At 38.9% G+C, this 18,652-nt stretch overlaps 3 protein-coding genes across 7 annotated transcripts; 1 reads left to right on the top strand and 2 right to left on the bottom strand.

Annotated features, from left to right (window-relative positions):
- Positions 1-413: 413 nt before the first annotated feature.
- On the bottom strand, positions 414-3,347 carry mad2l2 (mitotic arrest deficient 2 like 2). Its single transcript, XM_067525767.1, has 8 exons — positions 3,043-3,347; positions 2,665-2,783; positions 2,499-2,570; positions 2,299-2,399; positions 2,081-2,175; positions 1,428-1,501; positions 1,168-1,260; positions 414-991 (listed from the first exon to the last, which is right to left on the bottom strand). The coding sequence occupies exons 1-8, from the start codon at positions 3,080-3,082 to the stop codon at positions 953-955; spliced, it is 633 nt and encodes a 210-aa protein (XP_067381868.1). The 5' UTR covers positions 3,083-3,347; the 3' UTR covers positions 414-952.
- LOC137139062 (solute carrier family 25 member 45) lies at positions 2,755-7,643 on the top strand. Of its 3 annotated transcripts, none has more exons than XM_067525765.1 (7): positions 2,755-2,813; positions 5,207-5,262; positions 5,414-5,457; positions 5,542-5,613; positions 5,725-5,913; positions 6,746-6,980; positions 7,302-7,643. In XM_067525765.1, exons 1-7 carry the CDS (start codon positions 2,797-2,799, stop codon positions 7,580-7,582), a joined length of 894 nt encoding a protein of 297 aa, XP_067381866.1. In that variant the 5' UTR covers positions 2,755-2,796; the 3' UTR covers positions 7,583-7,643. The 3 variants fall into 3 exon arrangements, with proteins under 3 accessions (XP_067381866.1, XP_067381867.1, XP_067381865.1); XM_067525766.1 differs by lacking the exon at positions 2,755-2,813 and adding an exon at positions 3,511-3,891; XM_067525764.1 differs by lacking the exon at positions 2,755-2,813 and adding an exon at positions 4,203-4,875.
- Positions 7,644-9,681: 2,038 nt separating this feature from the next.
- LOC137139059 (solute carrier family 35 member E2A-like) lies at positions 9,682-16,796 on the bottom strand. 3 transcript variants are annotated; one of them, XM_067525759.1, is made up of 9 exons: positions 16,461-16,796; positions 15,224-15,670; positions 14,670-14,805; positions 14,415-14,542; positions 13,658-13,778; positions 13,531-13,584; positions 13,371-13,443; positions 12,839-12,984; positions 9,682-11,698 (listed from the first exon to the last, which is right to left on the bottom strand). In XM_067525759.1, exons 2-9 carry the CDS (start codon positions 15,501-15,503, stop codon positions 11,470-11,472), a joined length of 1,167 nt encoding a protein of 388 aa, XP_067381860.1. In that variant the 5' UTR covers positions 15,504-15,670; positions 16,461-16,796; the 3' UTR covers positions 9,682-11,469. The 3 variants fall into 3 exon arrangements, with proteins under 3 accessions (XP_067381860.1, XP_067381859.1, XP_067381861.1); XM_067525758.1 differs by having other exon boundaries at positions 16,480-16,796; XM_067525760.1 differs by lacking the exon at positions 16,461-16,796 and adding an exon at positions 16,107-16,358.
- Positions 16,797-18,652: the final 1,856 nt, after the last annotated feature.

Below are 18,652 nucleotides of genomic sequence, written 5' to 3'. Positions count from 1 at the left end.
TCTTGTCCTCTGAGATCAACAGTAGCAAACCTTTAACATCTAGAAATTATCTAAAATAAGTGTATTATATACCACAGTACTGTAGACACTGATACAGGAACTATGGGCATCTTAGGTGTACTGTAAAGAAATCAGATGTTATATACTGAATTAGAGAGAGCTTGTCTTTTAGTAGAATACGGCATTTGGAAGTCCAGATATTTAATCCAATTAACAGGATTATGGCCAAATGTTGTTTTTTTAAATGTAGTTTCCAAACTAATCTAAAGACAACATGCCATCATGCCAGAAAACATGTCATCTGTATGTGTTAAAACATGTTACCCATATAACAAAACATCATCATTATTATTGTTATTATTCCACCTAGATCAGTAAAATAGTCTTATTGCCAAGTTCATTGTACATGCTGGTGCTTTAAAAAAAGTTTTTACAATTTGGTACAATTTTTTTTTACATGTAAAATCACATTGACATTAGCAGTAGAATTACATTAATGTAGTTAATGCAGATCATGAGTTTGAATTTGTCACATAACAGTGGAACATCACCAATGGTTGCAAATGCACATAACAAAATTACGATCTATTTATTTAACAGGGACGTTTTATACTGCAGTTATGACAGAACAAGCCCAATGCTACTGTGGACCATGCAAAGAACAAAGTAAGATCATTTAACCTCTGACCTATAGAGTGGGCTGCTGGTGGCTGATATTACATTGCTTGTAATATGCACTTCTCAAGAATTCAGCTTAAGTCAGCAAAATGTAACAGCTCAACACAACCTTCAGCATAAAGCACAAACCTAATAAAATCATACCATAAGGAAAATCCCACTTTTGATAATGTCTGGTCAACAAACATTCAGAAATCTTTTTCCCCAGACTGTGACAGATTGTATTATGATCTTTACTAATGACTTAGTTTGTCACAGGTTAGTTCCTGTTGCTCTAAGTTTTCTGGGCTCTCTCTTCAACATAGAGCTGCATCTGAAAAGCCAAAGAAAGACTGAATATTAGTAATAACAGGGGAATCTGAACCTTTATGACATTCAACAAAACATATTTACAGAATTATGACATAATTAAAAGTCCTCTTCATTTTAAGTCTGTGTTTTTGTTGAGGGACAAATGAATTGTCTAATAAGAGGCATGTGCCTGCTCACTTTCACTAGGTCAGATGTCATGGTCTTCAGGGGGATAAGTCTAGGCTCCTGCATGTGAACCTCCTGCTCATCAGCAACAATCCAAGGAAAGTCCTAAAACAAAATGCAAAAATATGACAAAACAGATTTGTATAATTCATCTGTGAACAGATATTGTAACTTATTACACTGCTATTAAGAAATAAGCCAACTGCTGTGTAGGTGCATCATATGTTCATCATGTGTTCATCTGTAAGGTTGCACTGATGTAGAAACCTTACCTTTATGACTTGAACTTTCTCCATGTTGCGTGTAGCAGCATCCCTGGTATGTACTAGTACTGCAAATGAGCACCCTGTGACAGAAATAGCTCTATTATTTGTATTTATTCCCCAAAGAATATAATTTTCTTTAAAATGTATTTAGGGCTTGTAGGGACATGACACAGCCTTTAGTTTGTAACAGTAAAAAAGGTTACTTATCTACTGTGTAGGAAGGGATTAATGTTCAAATCAGTAGAGCCACAATTGTTTCCCTTATAACATTTCCTAATATTGTTACCAGTTGATGAAAACTAAATTACCTTGTGGGTTGTAATAAGAACGACTCGCTTATTTATACATTTAATTAAGCATTATTACATTAATCTATGAACCACGGGGTAAGTGGTTCGATTCCCGGTACCTCCTGGCTACGTGTCGAAGAGTCCTTGGGCAAGACACTGAACCCCAAGACCGCTATGGGTCAGGTGAGCACCTTGGAAGGCAGCCACTGCCATCGGTGTGTGTGTGTTTGTGAATGGGTGAATGAGAACCAACATTGTAAAGAGCTTTGGTGCTATTAAAAAAGATTTTTAAATTATTTTTGTTACAAGTAAAAAATAGGTGACTATGTGCTTGTAGTGTACCTCTAAAGTAATCATTCATAATATTACCTGGTGGGTTATTATTTAAAACCGCATCACACACACTGATCTTCAGTATAAATGCTCTCAGCAGCTGCTCCACATGTGAAAGTAATGTGTCTGAGCTGTAAAGTCAAAACCACAGTTAGTGACAATGACCACCCTGAAAATATAACACAATACCATCACGTTAATTTTATGGTAACATTAGAAATATACTTATACTATAAGGTGAAAAGAGGGGACACCTGATGGACAGCAGTGGAGGCTGGGAAATCTCAAACACAAATCTCTCCACTGGATGATGCTCTTTATCCATGATGACCACTACCACCTTCTCTGCATCATTCTAGCAGGGAATTGAAAGACTTTAGTAATTCATACAAGCAGGGTGAACATCGAAACAGCTTTCCAAATAATAACCCATGAGCTTCAGGACAGGTCTTACCTTCTCAATAAGAGGCTTTACACAGTGTAGTGTATCTTGAATATACTGATTCAGCTCTGGGTGGCATGACATCTGGGGGAAAAAAGGCAAACCAGTATTGGAGATGTACTGGAAATAGATTAACCTTCATACAAACTGAACATATAATAATGACTTCAGGCTGTACCTGCACTGGTACATTGTATTTCTTTCTCTTCTGAAATATCCCTGAGGGATAAACTTCACGGACATACAGAATGAGATGAATAGCGACCTCTAGGAACTCACACAGGATGTCAGCAACCACTGGAAAAGAGAAATGAGCTGGATGAAAAGGTATTTATTGCACTCTATGTTCTTGTACCGAAAACAATAACACCATAATCAGTGCATATGTGAGGCAGTTAGTATTTATTTAATCACAATAAGGTCGAGCAACAACGGGGAGCAGCATTAGTTTAATATAAGTCAACAGTGGCATTACAGGGCATTAAGTTACTACAAATCAGCAGGGTGATCGTATCTAAACGAATCGTACTATTTTGGAGCTAGTCGGGTGGCTTACCTTGTCCAAAATTAAGGTCTTGTCTTGTAAGAGTTGTCATATTTTCTTCCCCAAAAACTGATACATAAAAAAGTCAAGACCTAACGTTAGCAAAGCTGCAGTTTTTAGCGTTCATAGTCGTTGAGGCTTTTTACATGTTCGGAACCGTTATAGCTGTCAGCTTGACAATGTCATCCAAGTGATTTTTTTTATTAAGGAACTGAAAAAGATACAGAGGCAGATTTTAAAATTAACTGAAAGTATAATTCATTTCACGACCCGAAAAGCGAGCTTCTCCCTGTTACCGTAGCTACTTTAGCACTTTGTCGCGTATTACTTTGACGTCACTGATGTTTACAAGCTGATTGCGTCCACTAATAATGACGTTTAATAGTTGTGAGGAGAATTGTAGAATTTCCTTTACAATTTTTCTTTTTATTTTTGGGAGGAATATTTGGACCACATACGTCACAGTATACGATGAAGTAATGTGGGCATGGTTGCGCTGTGTGCAGTGGCAAAACACACACACTCATGACGGGGTAGGGGTCATGTGCTCTTAAATGATTTTACCAGATATCTTTGCAGGAGTAGTCCCAGCCTGCAACGGAAAACATATGATGAAAAGTGTTGCTGCGTCATTAATTAAATAAAATTAGTTCATTTTTTTCTTATTACGAAAGGTCTTTAAATCTTAAAAAATGGCATCAGCGTGTCAGAAACTGTATTAAAAGACTCAAGTGCAACAAGACGCGAGAGGTGTGACAAGAAAATAAACTTTATTAACAAATACAGAGAAAGATAAGACAATGGAAGACTAAGAAAATTCACTTCCACAAGGAGGACAAAATACTGGCACAAGATACGAAGGTACAGGTAGTAACGACACAATCCCGGGCGCAGACACACAAACTAGAGGGGACTAGGAAATAGTTCTAGGGGGGAAACTAGTAAATAAACATGAACCAGGGCTATGGAAACTACGAGTCTGAATAGGAGAAGAAACGAGGATGAGGCTAATAAACCAAGGAGTGAATGAGTGAGCTTACGAGAGCTGAAACAAAAATACCGGGATAATATAAGAACTGAAGTATTTAAACATAAATGTAAACATTTTACCATCGGGAACATGCCAGCAATTGACATGAGCACACAGAAAACGACTAAATCACAAAATGAATATCAGACCAAATAAACCGTTAACCGACTCCATGATACACAATCAGGAACTGGGCAGAGAACGGGGAGAAACGAGGAAGACCTGAAGGGAGCTGAGTCTAAATAGGCAGGCGATCAGGTGTAAACAATAATGGCCGGTGATGAGCAGTGAAGCTGGAGGAGTGAACTGTGAGCAGGAAGTGGGGGTAACAAAATAAAAGTCCGGAACAGGAAGTGAAGTGCCGGATCACGACACAGCGGGTTACATAAAAAAATCATATTCAGGACAACACGCTGCTCTGTCACGTTTTTAAGACTTTTTAATAGTGAGCAGGTGAATCGCAGGAATGTTACTGTGGCATCATGTTACTTGTACTGCGCCAGGTTCAGGGGGAATGTTTTTTAAAAACGTATTTAAAATTTTAAATTAATCATTAATAATTTGATTCTAAATCAAAAGGTCAAAGTTAGCATTTATAAGCATTCTTAACACTGACTACTCATGCATAATTGTTAGATTTTTTTTCCAGTTCAAGGATAACTTGAAAATGACCGAAAATACATGACACACATACACAGTCATGATACCTTTAAGGTAGACCGGAAATTTATAATGCGTCATACTTCATAGATAATCAAAGGGTTCAGCGGAGAAAACAGCGAAACTTTTAACATGATCAGGTGCCTTACAAAAAAGTAAGCCAGCATTTGTGCATTATATAATGCCAATAATACAGTATGATAACATATTGGGTGGGTGATTCTGTGCGAAAAGAAGTTACGTTTACAGCTGATTAAGTAAAACATCCAAATTAAAAAGTGCTTAAAAGTGCCACAAAAATGAAATTTCATTGGAATAAATCCTCCCCGCAAAAGGCTTTACAATTGTTTTTCACCGTTACATTTTAGCAGGATTTGGGCACAACTGGTTCTTTTTGAAAGAAAACGTGACTGCTGGTCACATATTAACTTTATAGCAGCTGTAAGACAGTATCATCAGTTTTCAACAACACGCTGGTGTTTGCAGGCTCTTAACTGTCGAAGTCATGCCTTCATTGGAATTCGCAGCCGGGAGCATTTCAGGTAAGAAACAACACAGAGAAGTTAAATAAATACAGCAATAGTGGTATACTGTTTATATATTATAGGCAATTAGTATTTCTTTAATTATTTAGATTTATTATATTATTTATTATTATAAAATAACATTTCTTTGTTGGTTATTGTGTTGTAGGAGCTGTTGGGCTGGCAGTTGGACATCCATTAGACACTGTGAAGGTTGCATGACACACAAAAACGATAATAAAACTTTAACAAATGCAGGAATCCAGCTTTTTCTGACACCTCATGTTTTATGTGTAGGTACGGCTGCAGGCCCAGTCTATGTATAAAGGGTTCTTTCACTGTGTGGCCAAAACATACTCTCATGAAGGGGTAGGTGTCATGTGCTCTTACCAGATATCTGCCTACACCAGAAAACACCTGATGAAAAGTGTTGCTGCATGTTCATTTATCTGTTAATGTGTAATGACTTTATTACATCAGCTTCGAGGATTCTTCAAGGGCATGGCATTTCCAGTCCTGACCACTGGCATCATCAACTCTGTTGTCTTTGGCTCCTACAGTAATGCTTTAGATTATCTCACTCAGTCTCAGCACAGTGACCGCATTAAAGGCAATCCAGCCTCTGCTGCACATGTCTTCACTGCCGGCTGCTTTTCAGGCCTGGTGCAGGTAAGAACACATTATTTACTGTCAAGGCTCCACAAATGCTGTAAAACTGTCCACTGTCAATTTTCAAAAGGTCGCAGAGGTAACAGCAACATCATTTCTTGTTTCAAACAGCATGTGTTCACCACCTAATCAAGTGCTAATGGCTACTAGAGTTTCCAATGTTTATTACCGACACAAAACTAAAGCACTAGTCAGTCATTGGTTAAGTAAATGAAGTTTGACCCGAGCCAGGCACCAGCAGAGGATCGGCCAAGGGTTCATGAATTCAGATGTGTATCAGTCTTGTAATCCAAATGAAGTCCAACTATAGACTAAGAAAATATTTAATAACTTACCTTGTTACTGACGCAAGTGTCAGCGATGGGCAAATTGGGCTTCCAAATGTATTAGGAATCATCCACAGTGGATCATGACTTTCTACAGTCGGTATTTGTTGTATTTGTATGACCAGGAGGGGGCATCCACAAATCATCATTCTTTGACTGCAACTCTAAATAAGGAACACAACAAGCTCTTGACAAGGGAGCATTTTTATACGAAGCATGATATTATTCTTCATGAATAAGATTTACTTATTATTTTTACAGTGATTGTTCTGTACAATGCAAAACAGAAGGTACAAATTCTGATTTCATAAAACAAGGTGTTTTTTGTGACCATTGCCATGAAAATGTAAAGAGACAAATGCATTAGTGTATCATTGGTTTTAGTCTTTTTATGAGAGCTGTGTGCAGCAAGAAAATCTCAAATATTAGCCTTTTAAAGAGACATGATTTGAAAGCTTTATGTGATAAAACAAAAGTGACCCTTAAACATGATCTTTTTTTTTTAGACGTTTTTTAATGCACCCATTGACCTAGTGAAGGTGCGTCTACAGGGGCAGACAACTGCTGACAGATACCGTGGCCCCATTCACTGTGTTGCTGTCATCCTGAGGGAGGGGGGGCCCAGGGGACTGTTCAGAGGAGGACTGGCCCTTGCCCTAAGGGATGTACCTTGTTACGGACTCTACTTTTTGCCCTATGAAGTTACTCGAAAGGCTCTGACAGAGAGCGGCAAACAGCCAGGTTAGTTAAGAATATGTAACCAAAAGTTATGGAAACTCATGTCAGAAATAACTTAAATTATGAAGTGGTAAGAATAATAAATATACACATTATTCAATATTTTAAAGCTTCTAAGTCAAAATTGTAACTAAAATAAAATTAGGAATTACTACATGAAAATTATGCATAACTAGCAGCATTTTGATTTACAATAAGTTAAGAGTACATTATAATAGTGAAATGTTAAGACAGAACTTTGGAAGGATTTGATAATTGTTGTCCAGAACTAAAATTGGATCGTTTTCTTGTTGTACATTAATTACTAAGTGTTTCTGTTCCCAGGTACATTTGCAATATTGATGGCAGGTGGAGTGGCAGGCGTCGTGACGTGGGCCTTCGCCACACCTATGGACGTGGTGAAAGCCAGACTCCAGATGTCAGGGGCTGGTGGGCGAGAGTACAACGGGGTTCTCCACTGCATGAGAGTGAGCATCAGAGAGGAGGGAGTGAGGGTATTTTTCAAAGGCCTCCTGCTGAACAGCCTGAGGGCCTTTCCTGTCAACGCTGTCACCTTCCTCAGCTACGAGAGTCTGATGAAGATTTTTTGTCCACCAGCGAGATGATGTCAGTCCTAACTGTAAATGAAAACACTCCTTGACTTGCAAATTAAAAGGCCGTACTGCAGATTGGACATATTAATATACTGCTCAACATTTGACTGTAGGGTGGATAGTTCCAGTCTTCCAGAACTTTACTTTATGTGGCCAATTATAAACCTTGACGTCTTCAGGCTCACCTCACTGTACACTCAGTATTTTTGTTATTACTGCTAATGACCTTCCTAGTCTTTACCGTAAGGTTGGTATTTTCAGTATTTTATTTACAATATACATAAACAACATATCAGATGTTGAAACTGAGACATTTTACCATTCCGTGGAAAATATTTTCATTTTGAATTTGATGGTAACAACACATCTCAAAAAAGTTGGAAGAGGGACAAAAAAGGCTGGAAAAGTAATAGCTGCAATTAATTGACAACTAATTATCTTAATTGGCAACAGGTCAGTAACATGTAATGGGCAAGGGCTCAGAAATCTGCGAAAAATTGTGGAACAATTTCAGAAAAATGTTCCTCAATGTAAAATTGTGAAGACTTTAAAGATCCCACCATCTACAGTGTATCATGTCATCAAAAGATTCAGAGAATCAGCAGGAATCTGTGTGAGCAAAGGATAAGGCCAAAGGTCAAAACTGGATGCGTGTGATCTCTGGGAACTCAGGTGCCACTGCATTAAAAACAGCCATGATTCTCTACTGGACATCACTGGATGTGCTCAGGAACACTTCCAGGAATCACTGTCTGTGAACACAGTTCAATTCACAAATGTAAGTTAAAGCTGTATCATGCAAAGAAGAAGCCACGATCCAGAAACGGCACCGTGTTCTCTGGGCCAAAGCTCATTTAAAATGGTCTGAGGCAAAATGGAAAACTGTTCTGTGGTCCGATGAATCAAAATTTGAAATCTTTTTGGAAACCATGGACACCCTGTCCTGCAGACTAAAGATGAGAGGGACCATCCAGCTTGTTATCACAGAAAGATCAAAAGCCTGCATCTCTGATGGTACGGGGGTGTATTAGTGCCTATCGCTTAGGCAGCTGACACATCTGGAAAGGCACCATCAATGCTGAAAAGTACATAGAGGTTTTAGGAAAACATATGATTCGCTGTGGCGACGCGGAAGGACAAATAAATTAATAAAACAAAATGCTCCCACTCACACAACTTCTCTTTCAGGGAAGGCCTTGCATATTTCGCCAAGACAATGCTAAACCAAACACTGCATCCACCACAGCAGGAGATAAGTCTAGGTGCTGAAGTGGCCTGACTGCAGTCCAGACCTGTCACTAAATAGAAAACATTTGGTGCATCATAAAACTAAAAATTCGGCAACAAAGGCCCAGGACTGTTGAGCAGCTAGAATCCTGCATCAGACAAGAAGGGGACAACATTCCTCTTCTAAACTCCAGCAACTGGTCTCCTCACTTCAAAGACATTTACAGGCAGTTGTTAAAAGAAGAGAGGATGCTACACAATGGTAAATATCACCCTGTTCCAACTTTTCAGAGATGTGTTGCTGCCATCAAATTCAAAGTGAGCTAATATTTTCAATAAACTGGCAAAATGTCTAATTTGAAACATCTGATATGTTTATGTTCTATTGTGAATAAAATATGGGTTGATGAGGTTTGCAAATCATTGCATTCTGTTTTTATTTCTGTTTTACACAGTGTCCCAACTTTTTTTGAAATTAGGGTTGTAAACGTTCAACTGAAACAGCTGTAAAAAAAAATGAGCAAAATTAACTGTTATGAAGGCAGTGAGATGTGGGTGAATGCTCTGGGAATAACCTACTATTTGGGCCTTTAGTTATAGCTGCAACAATCAACATTTTGCATAAACAGTCAATGAAATGACTTATGACAAATGTTACTTGTAGCAACAAATTCTGTGGCCCGTAGCTCTCCTCATGTCGTAGCGACTATCCACTCAGGGTGTTGGCGGGCTTGGTTAAAACTCTCATCAGCATTGTTTACTGCTGCAAGAGGCCCCCTTTTTTAGCAAAAGGCTTAGAGAAACCCACTCTACACAGAGGACTGTTCAGCACAATTCCTTAAAGATGTTAGTGCAGACAGACACAAAATTACACAACTAAAATACGAAATGCAGATTTTTTTTATGCACATGTCCAATAAACACCATTTACATCCTTACTGAGTGGCATAACTCACTATTTTACATATCTGATTTGCACATTGCAAAACATGCAGTTCATAACTGTTAACACGTCAAAATTTTAAACTTGTGTACAAGTGATGATAGAAATCCACGGAAACACTTTCCTCTCGAAGCAGCACTTCAAAACACTTAATGTGAAAGACTGATGTAAAAAGACTAATGTATCATTAATAAAACACAGCTCACACATGATGCAACAGCCAAATAACAAATGTTAAAAACATACGTTCAAGTCAGGTCAGTCCAATTTAAAGCAGTTTAGGTGCAAGCAAAACATGGAAAAAAAAAATTAGAACAAAACAAAATTTGCTTCTTGAGAAACAAAAAAGTAAAGCATTAACAAAAACAACTGTCTCTCTGACAATGATTAGCATAGATTTATTTTACTTGACTCCTGATGGACTTTGTTTCACAGACCTCTCAAAAATGTTGGCAACCCTGGACGCATACATGAGCTTGGCAGGAGCAAAGAAGCAGTGTGCTTGGATTAAGATTGATAAAAACCTGCCCTCTATTAGCAACATGCAGCTGAAGAATGTCAGGGGGTTACAGCTTTGTTCACTTTCACCACAAATGATCAGAATGCATCAACATCACTTAATGAATGTGATTTTAATTTGCTACTCTTATCTGAAACTTGTTCTTAAACAGCTGATCGGGTTGTTTGCTTTACAGAAAACCATAAGCAGAATGACAGAGGTGAGTTCAACCGTGACATACAACTGTTGCTGTATGTGTTTGGATCACGCCACCAACAATCCTTTGCTGCACGAGAAGAAAGTTCAAACAATTACAGAACCTACAGGAGGTCAAAGTGAACCACGGAGTGGGCTTGTAAAGCGATGTACAACAGACTGTTGTGCAATACTTTAATACATTTAATCATCCTATTTTTACAAACCATGGGTTTGCTTAAAATTTCTTTCATCATCTGTCACAACTGAACTGAGCTCCAATAATCAAACAAATTTTAATAAGGCTTTTTTCTTTTCAATTATGGATGTGTAAATAAATGCCACAAACAAGTGGTGATCAAGTTCCAAAAATACAAACAAATGAACAAAAAATAAGGTACATTAATCTGTACATGCAAACACAACAGTTCGTGATAGAGGATGAGCATTCGTAGAATGCAGTAAGTGGCTTTTAAATGTTTTACACATTATTTAAAAATGTGTCAAGTGGCCAGTCAAGCCTGTCAGGCACTTTTTTCTTGTTCACATCTTGTATTCAGATGCAATTACGAGAATTCTTTACATGATACGGCTTGTGATGCACTACCACAAAATTAAAACCCTGCAGCATCAATGCTCTACAGCTGCTGAACCACAGATGAGATAAACCAGCACACTCTGGAATGCAAGTGTAAGACAAAACGCTTACAGAAGTCGCTTCCTTCAGAAAGCTGAAGGACACCCTGAGCTTCCTGTTTTACTTACCACCACAGGATGGAGGATCTAGTTAGGCCCTATAAAAATACTGTATGCCGTTCCACAGGCATCGTGATGTAAAACAGATATTGACCTTCACCGAGCCAGTGACCAAAGTTTAGCCTTAAGACATGACAGTGTCATTTTATAGGGTCAAAAAACACACAGGTGGGTCCTCTTACATTTTGTGTACATTGTGGGAAAAACATAAAACATATATCCAGTAATAAGTTTATTAATACCTTAATCCTACTTCAAGCAGGATATAGTGGAACGTCTTTAGTGAGATGGAGGACCTTGAAAGTCCTGACCCTGCAGGAGTGGTTTGAGGTTCTGCTCAGCAGCCATGGCCTGTAAAGTTTCCCTCTGGACCTGCCTCGCCTTGTTGTACAAGAAGACACCAAAAAACACGAGGACAGTTCCGGTGGCGCTGAGTATAGATATGTGGTTACTGAACACGATGATGCTCAGCCACACCGACAGGGCGTGCTTGACAGTACTGGCAACACTGTAAGAGAGAGAGGGGGAGACCGAGAGAGAGGATTGCTGTTACTGGTATCACCATCAAACTGGGTGGCCACGTTATGTGGTTTAGGTTTACCTGCTCCTCCAAACAGCCTATTATGTGGCTGTAAATCAGTAACTAGGGCACGAACAAAGAAACAACAGGTTTAACGAAACATTCAAACAGGGATTTTTAAAGTCTGACACTGTGGGCCCCAACTAAGACAACTGCACTCCCCATCAGACATTCTGAGAGATGTTAATTAATCATCTGTAACTGAAGAAAACTTTCAAAAGAATCTGAAACCGTGTCCCATGTTCACATCTACGGCAGTTATGACTTTGTTTCCTTAGTTACAGTTTGACACAGACATGCACACACAAAATGATAGTTGTACTCAATATGGTGGTTTCAGGATCTCATCAACAGCCACCCACTCTAGAATTAGTCCAATGAGTTCACCCAAAATTGTGTAGTAAAAGTAATAACTGGCTCAACCTGTATACAAAAGCAGGGCTACACAACATGACAGTTAAAAGAAAACTGCTTAGACTGGTTCTGTGTATCAAAAGAAATACACCAGGCACCTACCCTCAAACTAAAAGATGAGGCTGGCATGACAAATCACATTTTCTTCTGCAGCATGCAGTCATTATTTTTCTGAACATCATCATTTATGTATCACAACACACATATTTGTTGACTGGTCACTGATCATATAGACAGGCTCAGCTTTTTCAACAGGTCAGTGTCAAATCATGATGTGCCCAACATCTCAGGGCGACAGAACACACAGAGTAGTGGACCATTACAGCACCACTGAGCTCATGATGGACAGATACCATCCACTCATTATATTCCCTTGTTGATGCCTCATTGCCTCCAATACCCAAAATCCAACTCTAATTTGATAGTTTGGTGGGGATACAGCTACAGTACGTCACGACGGCAGCTTCGGCAGAAAAATAAAGTAAGGCACTCATTTCTGATAAGCTTGCTTCTTTCAAAACCACACAGTTCCCCATTTGACGTAAGAGGAACTGGGATCTGGAATATTAAATGGCTAACACATCAGCTTCATCAGCAAACCTAAACATGCAGCTAGTGCACAAGATGTCTGTTGTAGACTGGTCCACCTCCTACCTGAAGGTAACTGGGGAAATCCGTCCCATGAGAGCATACGCGGTGACACTCTGCAGATGGAACAGACCGCCATCAAACAGCAGCAGCAGCACAATGTCTTGACTGAAGATGAAGCTCCGTCCACTCTTTCCAATCACTGGAAGGTCCTAAAAACACGGAGCCAGCATCCACATCTAATTTAGTACATTAGTCCTTCCATATTGTGTAGACATGTGTCATGCTCATTACAGGAAACAGTTTTGAATATCACAATAATTAAATTGCTAATAATTGATGGACTTATGGAAAATGAGATGTCTGTAAAACAATTTAGATTTTTTGTATTATTTAAAATATTAGATGAAAAGCAAAGTCATTTTTTAAAGTCATGTTTTTCCTTTTATTACTTTTGTCACTTTAAAGTCATTTGAAAAAATGTGGGGTTTTTTTTCATTATTTTTTGTGGAAGGGGCCCAACAAGTTCGTCCACCGCTGTATATTATATACGCTGAGCTAGCTGTAACAATAATTTAATAACTGGGAGTTAACCTACCAAGAGGAACACCCAGGCTGGCACAAGCATGATGACCGCTGCCGTACTGGTATAGAACTGCAGCTCTGGAGGGCTAAAATAAATCGATTTAATGAGAGTTTCCGTAGCACCGAAATATGCAATTTCATATTTATAAATAGGAGGAATCACAGTGTTTTACCTGAACTTGTACGTGTCTCCACTTAGCAGTTTTTTGGAAAACACATTCTGCAAACTCAGATCAGAGACACAGTGTTAAATAAAGTATCACACTTCAGTGGAATAGCTGTGTTAGAGTGTTGCAGTACCAGTCCATGATGTTGGTGGAGAGCGCAGCGGAGAAGCCAAGCATATTAAAACTGATCTCTGTGGCTGTGCACAGGGCCAGGCCAGCCATGACTGGGAACAGGGACAGGTTCACCCACACGCCTACATATCCAAACAATGAAATGAGACACTGCATTCGCCAAAACACAAAACAAACACAGGGATTTTCTACATGCCTCAGTTAAAACCACTGATGTTGGTGTGTTTAAATACAACGTCTATGATCTAGTGGAGAAGGTTGGAATAAATCAAAGCATTCTCCTCCTTTTATTCCATGAACTTTACCAGTTAAATATGCTGTGTAAGATAGGCTCCAGCTGTTTTATGTTCACAATTGGTTTTTTTAACAGCCTCCTCCTGCTTGAAGAGATAGGCATCCAAACAGGTTTCATTTTTGTTTAAACAGCACTACACCCTTCTCAAATTTAGCTCATGAAACAGGCCTTATTTGGTATATTATTATACATGGGGTGATAGCAATAATGGTAGTAGTCAGGGAAGCAAATATTATATTTTGGGTGGCAATTTAAATTTAAAATGGCATCAGTAACTGATTCCTCACCTTGCAGGTTAGTTGCTAACCTGCAAGCCCCAGAAGCAGTTCCTACACTGTGTGCTCTTTAGGTACCAAGCAAACATAAAGTGTAAGATTAGTTATATTCAATATAAACTTTTTAACATATCTTCACTAAAACCATCAGTGTTTCTGAACGGTAATTTGAGATTTTACACACTGACCTGTGTACTCCCCAAGTATCAGCCTGGACATGATGACAGTAAAGATGGGTGCTGAGCTCTTCACGGTCTCTGCAAATGACACTGCAACATTCTTCAGGCTCACCAAGCCCAGAACCACTGTGGTGAACCTGACAGATGAAATATGATGGACACTGGACCTTTAGACATCCTCGACATTTTCAATTAGTTTGTAACTGTGGATTTACTAATGTGGGCTGCACCAGAAAAAGTTTGTAGGAAGAACAATGAACCCACCTCATGAGACCAACAAACAACATGATCATGATGAAGTTGGGGGGGTACTCAGTTCTGGTCTTGTGATGGTATAAGCAACAAGGTACGAACATTTTTAGGCAGCCGATGACTGTGGTCGATAGCATCTGAATAGCACCTGTTGAGCATATTAGTGAACAAGGTAGAGCTTATTCTGATAATCTACTCCAGTAGAGATACAGCCAAATTTTTTTTTTTTCATTTATATATTTATTTATTTTAGTGAAACTTAAGAATCAACTTGTAGTGACACAGCTCAGAAAAACTGGTCAGAAAACCTGGTAGAACTTGTTTACAGAACTTGAAGTACAGTGTGATATGCCAGGAATCTCTCTGCTTTAACCGCACCAGAATAGTTTCTCCAAAACTGCCATACAGCCTCTTACAGACATGTATCTCAACCAGGCTTCAGCAGAAACATTAAAAGATATATCCTATGAATATACGATAATGATAACAAAATAAGAAACAATAATGTACATTATTTCCGATATCATTATAAACTGTATAAGCACAAGTTTATTAATTATCCTTACCCAGCATACTGGGCTCCCCTTCCAACAGTGACAGAATGTATTTGTTGAGGAACAGAGTACAGAAGCTGAAAAAGTACCAGAGACCCAGGTAGGTCATGGAGCGCCAGTTCCAGACTCCAGACTCTGCCTCAATCACTGTGGTCTCTGTGACTGTGATCTTCAGTACCTGCTCCCCTGGAAGGCTTTCACTGCGGGCCAGCACCACTCGCTCCTGGCGGTTGCGAAATGGTGACAGAAGGCACCACAGTCGGTGCCTTGCAGTCTGCCTGCCACCTGGCATCACGGCTGGTGCCTAAGGGGCTCCAGGGAGTGGACAGGTGGGTGATAAGAGGACAGATAAAAGTCTTTGTGGGGTTTTAAAGGTTAGTCCATCTTCAGATTGGTCCAGCAACTGATCACGCTCTTTTCTTGCAGGGAATAAGTTGAGCTTTACTGACTTTTCTCTTCCTGCGTGAATAAATAAACCACATGTGTCAGGGAAGAGTAAAAGGGAAAAGAGAAGAAAAGAGTGTAGTGTATTTTGTCTGCTGCTGGTCTGATAATTCAATTAGAATTACATAACATTACATAACAGCATAACACATATTTGTTATCAAGCCACACTATTCACTATACAAGTTTAGTATATTTGTTTCAGTCTGCAAATGTGTAGCTGCTTAATACATTTACTGTAGTAAATACTGTAGAATTATAGTTTATGCAATAGCAAAGAATGAGGTAATGTTAATTATTAACATTATTATTATCAACATTATCACTGTAAGGTCCTTGAGCTTGGTTGCACATGATGATGACAGGGAGCAAAGGAGGCTGATTAGGAGATTTAGCGTGTTTGAGTCTTTACATATAGTTGTTATGTTCTCACTTTTAAATCCAAACTTACCTAATGCATTTTGAACTTGCTGTAGTTCATTCTTAGTGTGATACATTGTTACACTGTTCACGCACAATAGCGTTTTAAGTATCGTGGTTGCAATCTGTCATGCGACACTATATGTACTATGTAGACTTTCAAAATACTCTATGGTATTTGTACTACAGAGCAGCCAGCGTACTGTCAAAGGGTGCGATCATGATATAACAACTATTATACTACCATTTATGGAATCTTCATAAATGTAATTAAATAAAACGTTGACCTCACTGCTGTATTAAACCGTAAGTACACGAAAACAATACAACGTTACGCATAGGTTCGATTTTAAGTTTGGTGTAACAACTGAAAATGTAACATTACCAGTAAAGCGGACTCCTACCTGTGTCTGAATGTGGACGCTTCACTTAGGAAGGAAAAGTAAACCCAGCTGATCACCGAGACAGCCGCGAGAGATACAAAAGGAGGAAGTTGCGCATTGATGAGGCGCTGTTCGTGCGATGCCCAGAAGGTGGAAGGTGAATCGCCACGTGAGGGAGCGTTCAGCCACGCAAACCTCTCTACACGCTAACATTCAACTCTGCGTGGGAGCGATGCACTGCACTGCCCTGCACTTTGTGTTGCAACGTGGCTGCTAACAAACCGCGACGCGTAGCATCGAGCTAACGCGAACCACAACAGAAGTCATTTTCTTCTTCTGTGCGCTTTGAAGCGGCTGGTAAAACTACTGCCACCATCTGGTGACATTAAGTATAGTCCATTATCATCATTATTACCATTATCATTGTTGTTGTTTTTATTGTAATAATTAGTATTTTGTAATATTTATTGATCTAAAAAACAAACAAAGACTAAAATTCTATACCACCCTAATAATTTGCCAGCTTTGGTGTTTTATGAAAACGCAGTTTAAGTTAATATAACTTTTTTTAATACAAGAAAGAGGCATCTTCTTTTACTAAATTGTCATTTGTCAACAAATGAAAGATCAGCGGCCTTCGGCTTGTCCCTTCAGAGGTCACCACAGCGGAACGCGTTCTGTACGTTGATTTGGCCTGCGTTTTTACATCAGATGCCCTTCCTGTCGCAACCCTGCCATTTTTATCTGGTGGGATGGGATTCGAGCCCACGGCCTTCTGCATCCTATCCCAACGCTCTACCATTGATCCACCAGGCCCCCTTACATTTCTGAACAAATAGTTTAGCAATTATAAACATCGGATTAAATGTTCACATAAATCTGTGCTTATTGGTATTGGTATTAAACCTAGAGTGGTTTGTTATTTGAAAAGACAAACAATGCAACGTTACCTTTGAAATAAGTTGAGAGAAATTCTGTAAAGCTGGGAACATGGGTGGATTATCAAATGAGCGTAAACCCAGGGGATCAAAAGGTCAGTGGGCTCTGGGCCTCTAAAAAACACAGTTGAAAAAGGACTAAAAACCGACAATTAAAACAAGAAACAGACACATTATACAACCAAAAATGGACACAAAGTGCCCATATAGAGACATGCTGACCAAAATGACATGCAAACTTAGTACAAATAGCATTACAATTTAATTTTCAACTGTTGTTTCTCGTAATAAATGATGAGAAATGTGGGGCTTTTCCATGTCCATGGGGCCCATCTCATCATACTATATATATATATATAATTGTGAATTCAACCCTCAGGAGTCTATGATCACGCTGGCATGATTAAATAACATGATTGGTTCAAAGGAAAACATCTTTAAATGTGGTTCATTATGGTAAAATCAAACGTTTTCAGAAACTATGGCACACTCCTAAGGGCTAACATTTGCTGAAGTTTGGAGCTATGGCTCTTTGGATATAAAATTTGCTTAAACAATCATTAATACAAACATTAAAAAAGGAAAATTGTACTGAGGTTCCACAGGAGGAAATGTAAGATTTAGATCATTATTTAGATTCTTGAATGTGTGTGTGTTTAGATGCACATTACATTGGCGTGTGCTTCTAATGTTGCATAGTCCAATATTTTTTCCACATATGTATACTACCGTATGTACCACAGTATGCATATGCATTCGTTAAAGCTATTTTCTTTTTTGTCCTTTTTTTATTTTTTATTTTTAGTCCTTTGTTGGGCAACCAGTCACAGGAGAGGTCTGACCTTCTGTCGCCCAACCTCAGGCCGAGACACCAGGAACTGATCCCAACGCCATGTGGACCAGTAAGATCCTCCAGTCTTTGTTCCACTATGAAAGCAACCACATAACAAATGAAACCAAATGATGTTGAAGTTTATACTGTTTGCACAGTCAAAGGAAGTAGAGGGAAACAAAATCATTTAAAAAAACCCAAAATGCTTACTAGTTAACTAGGGTTAGGGTGCACTAGTCAACATCTATACACGACTAGTTTCCTTAACACCAAAAGTGATCTGTGCAGTTGCAACCAAATGCAATAATGATTAAATTAATGACTCAGTTATTTTTAACAAGTTAAAATGAGTTTTTTTTGGAAATCCTTAAATGAACATTGCCCTACCGGCTGAACGCCCACCTTCCTCACCTGTCCTCCAGGG

This window comes from Channa argus, chromosome 13 (genome assembly GCF_033026475.1).
Source record: "Channa argus isolate prfri chromosome 13, Channa argus male v1.0, whole genome shotgun sequence".
NCBI lineage: Eukaryota > Metazoa > Chordata > Actinopteri > Anabantiformes > Channidae > Channa > Channa argus.
Note: the sequence above shows the minus strand (reverse complement) of the source record. Positions and strands in the feature narration are given on the sequence as shown.

What these genes read in the sequence shown, in the direction of transcription:
- mad2l2 (XM_067525767.1), bottom strand. Translation starts at nt 3,082, where the DNA reads ATGACAACTCTTACAAGACAAGACCTTAATTTTGGACAAG. An exon ending in AATACAATGTACCAGTGCAG is followed by an intron (nt 2,571 to 2,664) that starts GTACAGCCTGAA and finishes TTTTTCCCCCAG; the next exon opens with ATGTCATGCCACCCAGAGCT. An exon ending in TTTAAATAATAACCCACCAG is followed by an intron (nt 1,502 to 2,080) that starts GTAATATTATGA and finishes TTTCTGTCACAG; the next exon opens with GGTGCTCATTTGCAGTACTA.
- LOC137139062 (XM_067525764.1), top strand. Translation starts at nt 4,853, where the DNA reads ATGATCAGGTGCCTTACAAAAAA. An exon ending in ATCAGGTGCCTTACAAAAAA is followed by an intron (nt 4,876 to 5,206) that starts GTAAGCCAGCAT and finishes TGGTGTTTGCAG; the next exon opens with GCTCTTAACTGTCGAAGTCA. An exon ending in AAACATACTCTCATGAAGGG is followed by an intron (nt 5,614 to 5,724) that starts GTAGGTGTCATG and finishes TTATTACATCAG; the next exon opens with CTTCGAGGATTCTTCAAGGG.
- LOC137139059 (XM_067525759.1), bottom strand. Translation starts at nt 15,503, where the DNA reads ATGCCAGGTGGCAGGCAGACTGCAAGGCACCGACTGTGGTGCCTTCTG. An exon ending in TTGTTTGTTGGTCTCATGAG is followed by an intron (nt 14,543 to 14,669) that starts GTGGGTTCATTG and finishes TTCATCTGTCAG; the next exon opens with GTTCACCACAGTGGTTCTGG. An exon ending in TCCACCAACATCATGGACTG is followed by an intron (nt 13,585 to 13,657) that starts GTACTGCAACAC and finishes CTCTGATCTGAG; the next exon opens with TTTGCAGAATGTGTTTTCCA.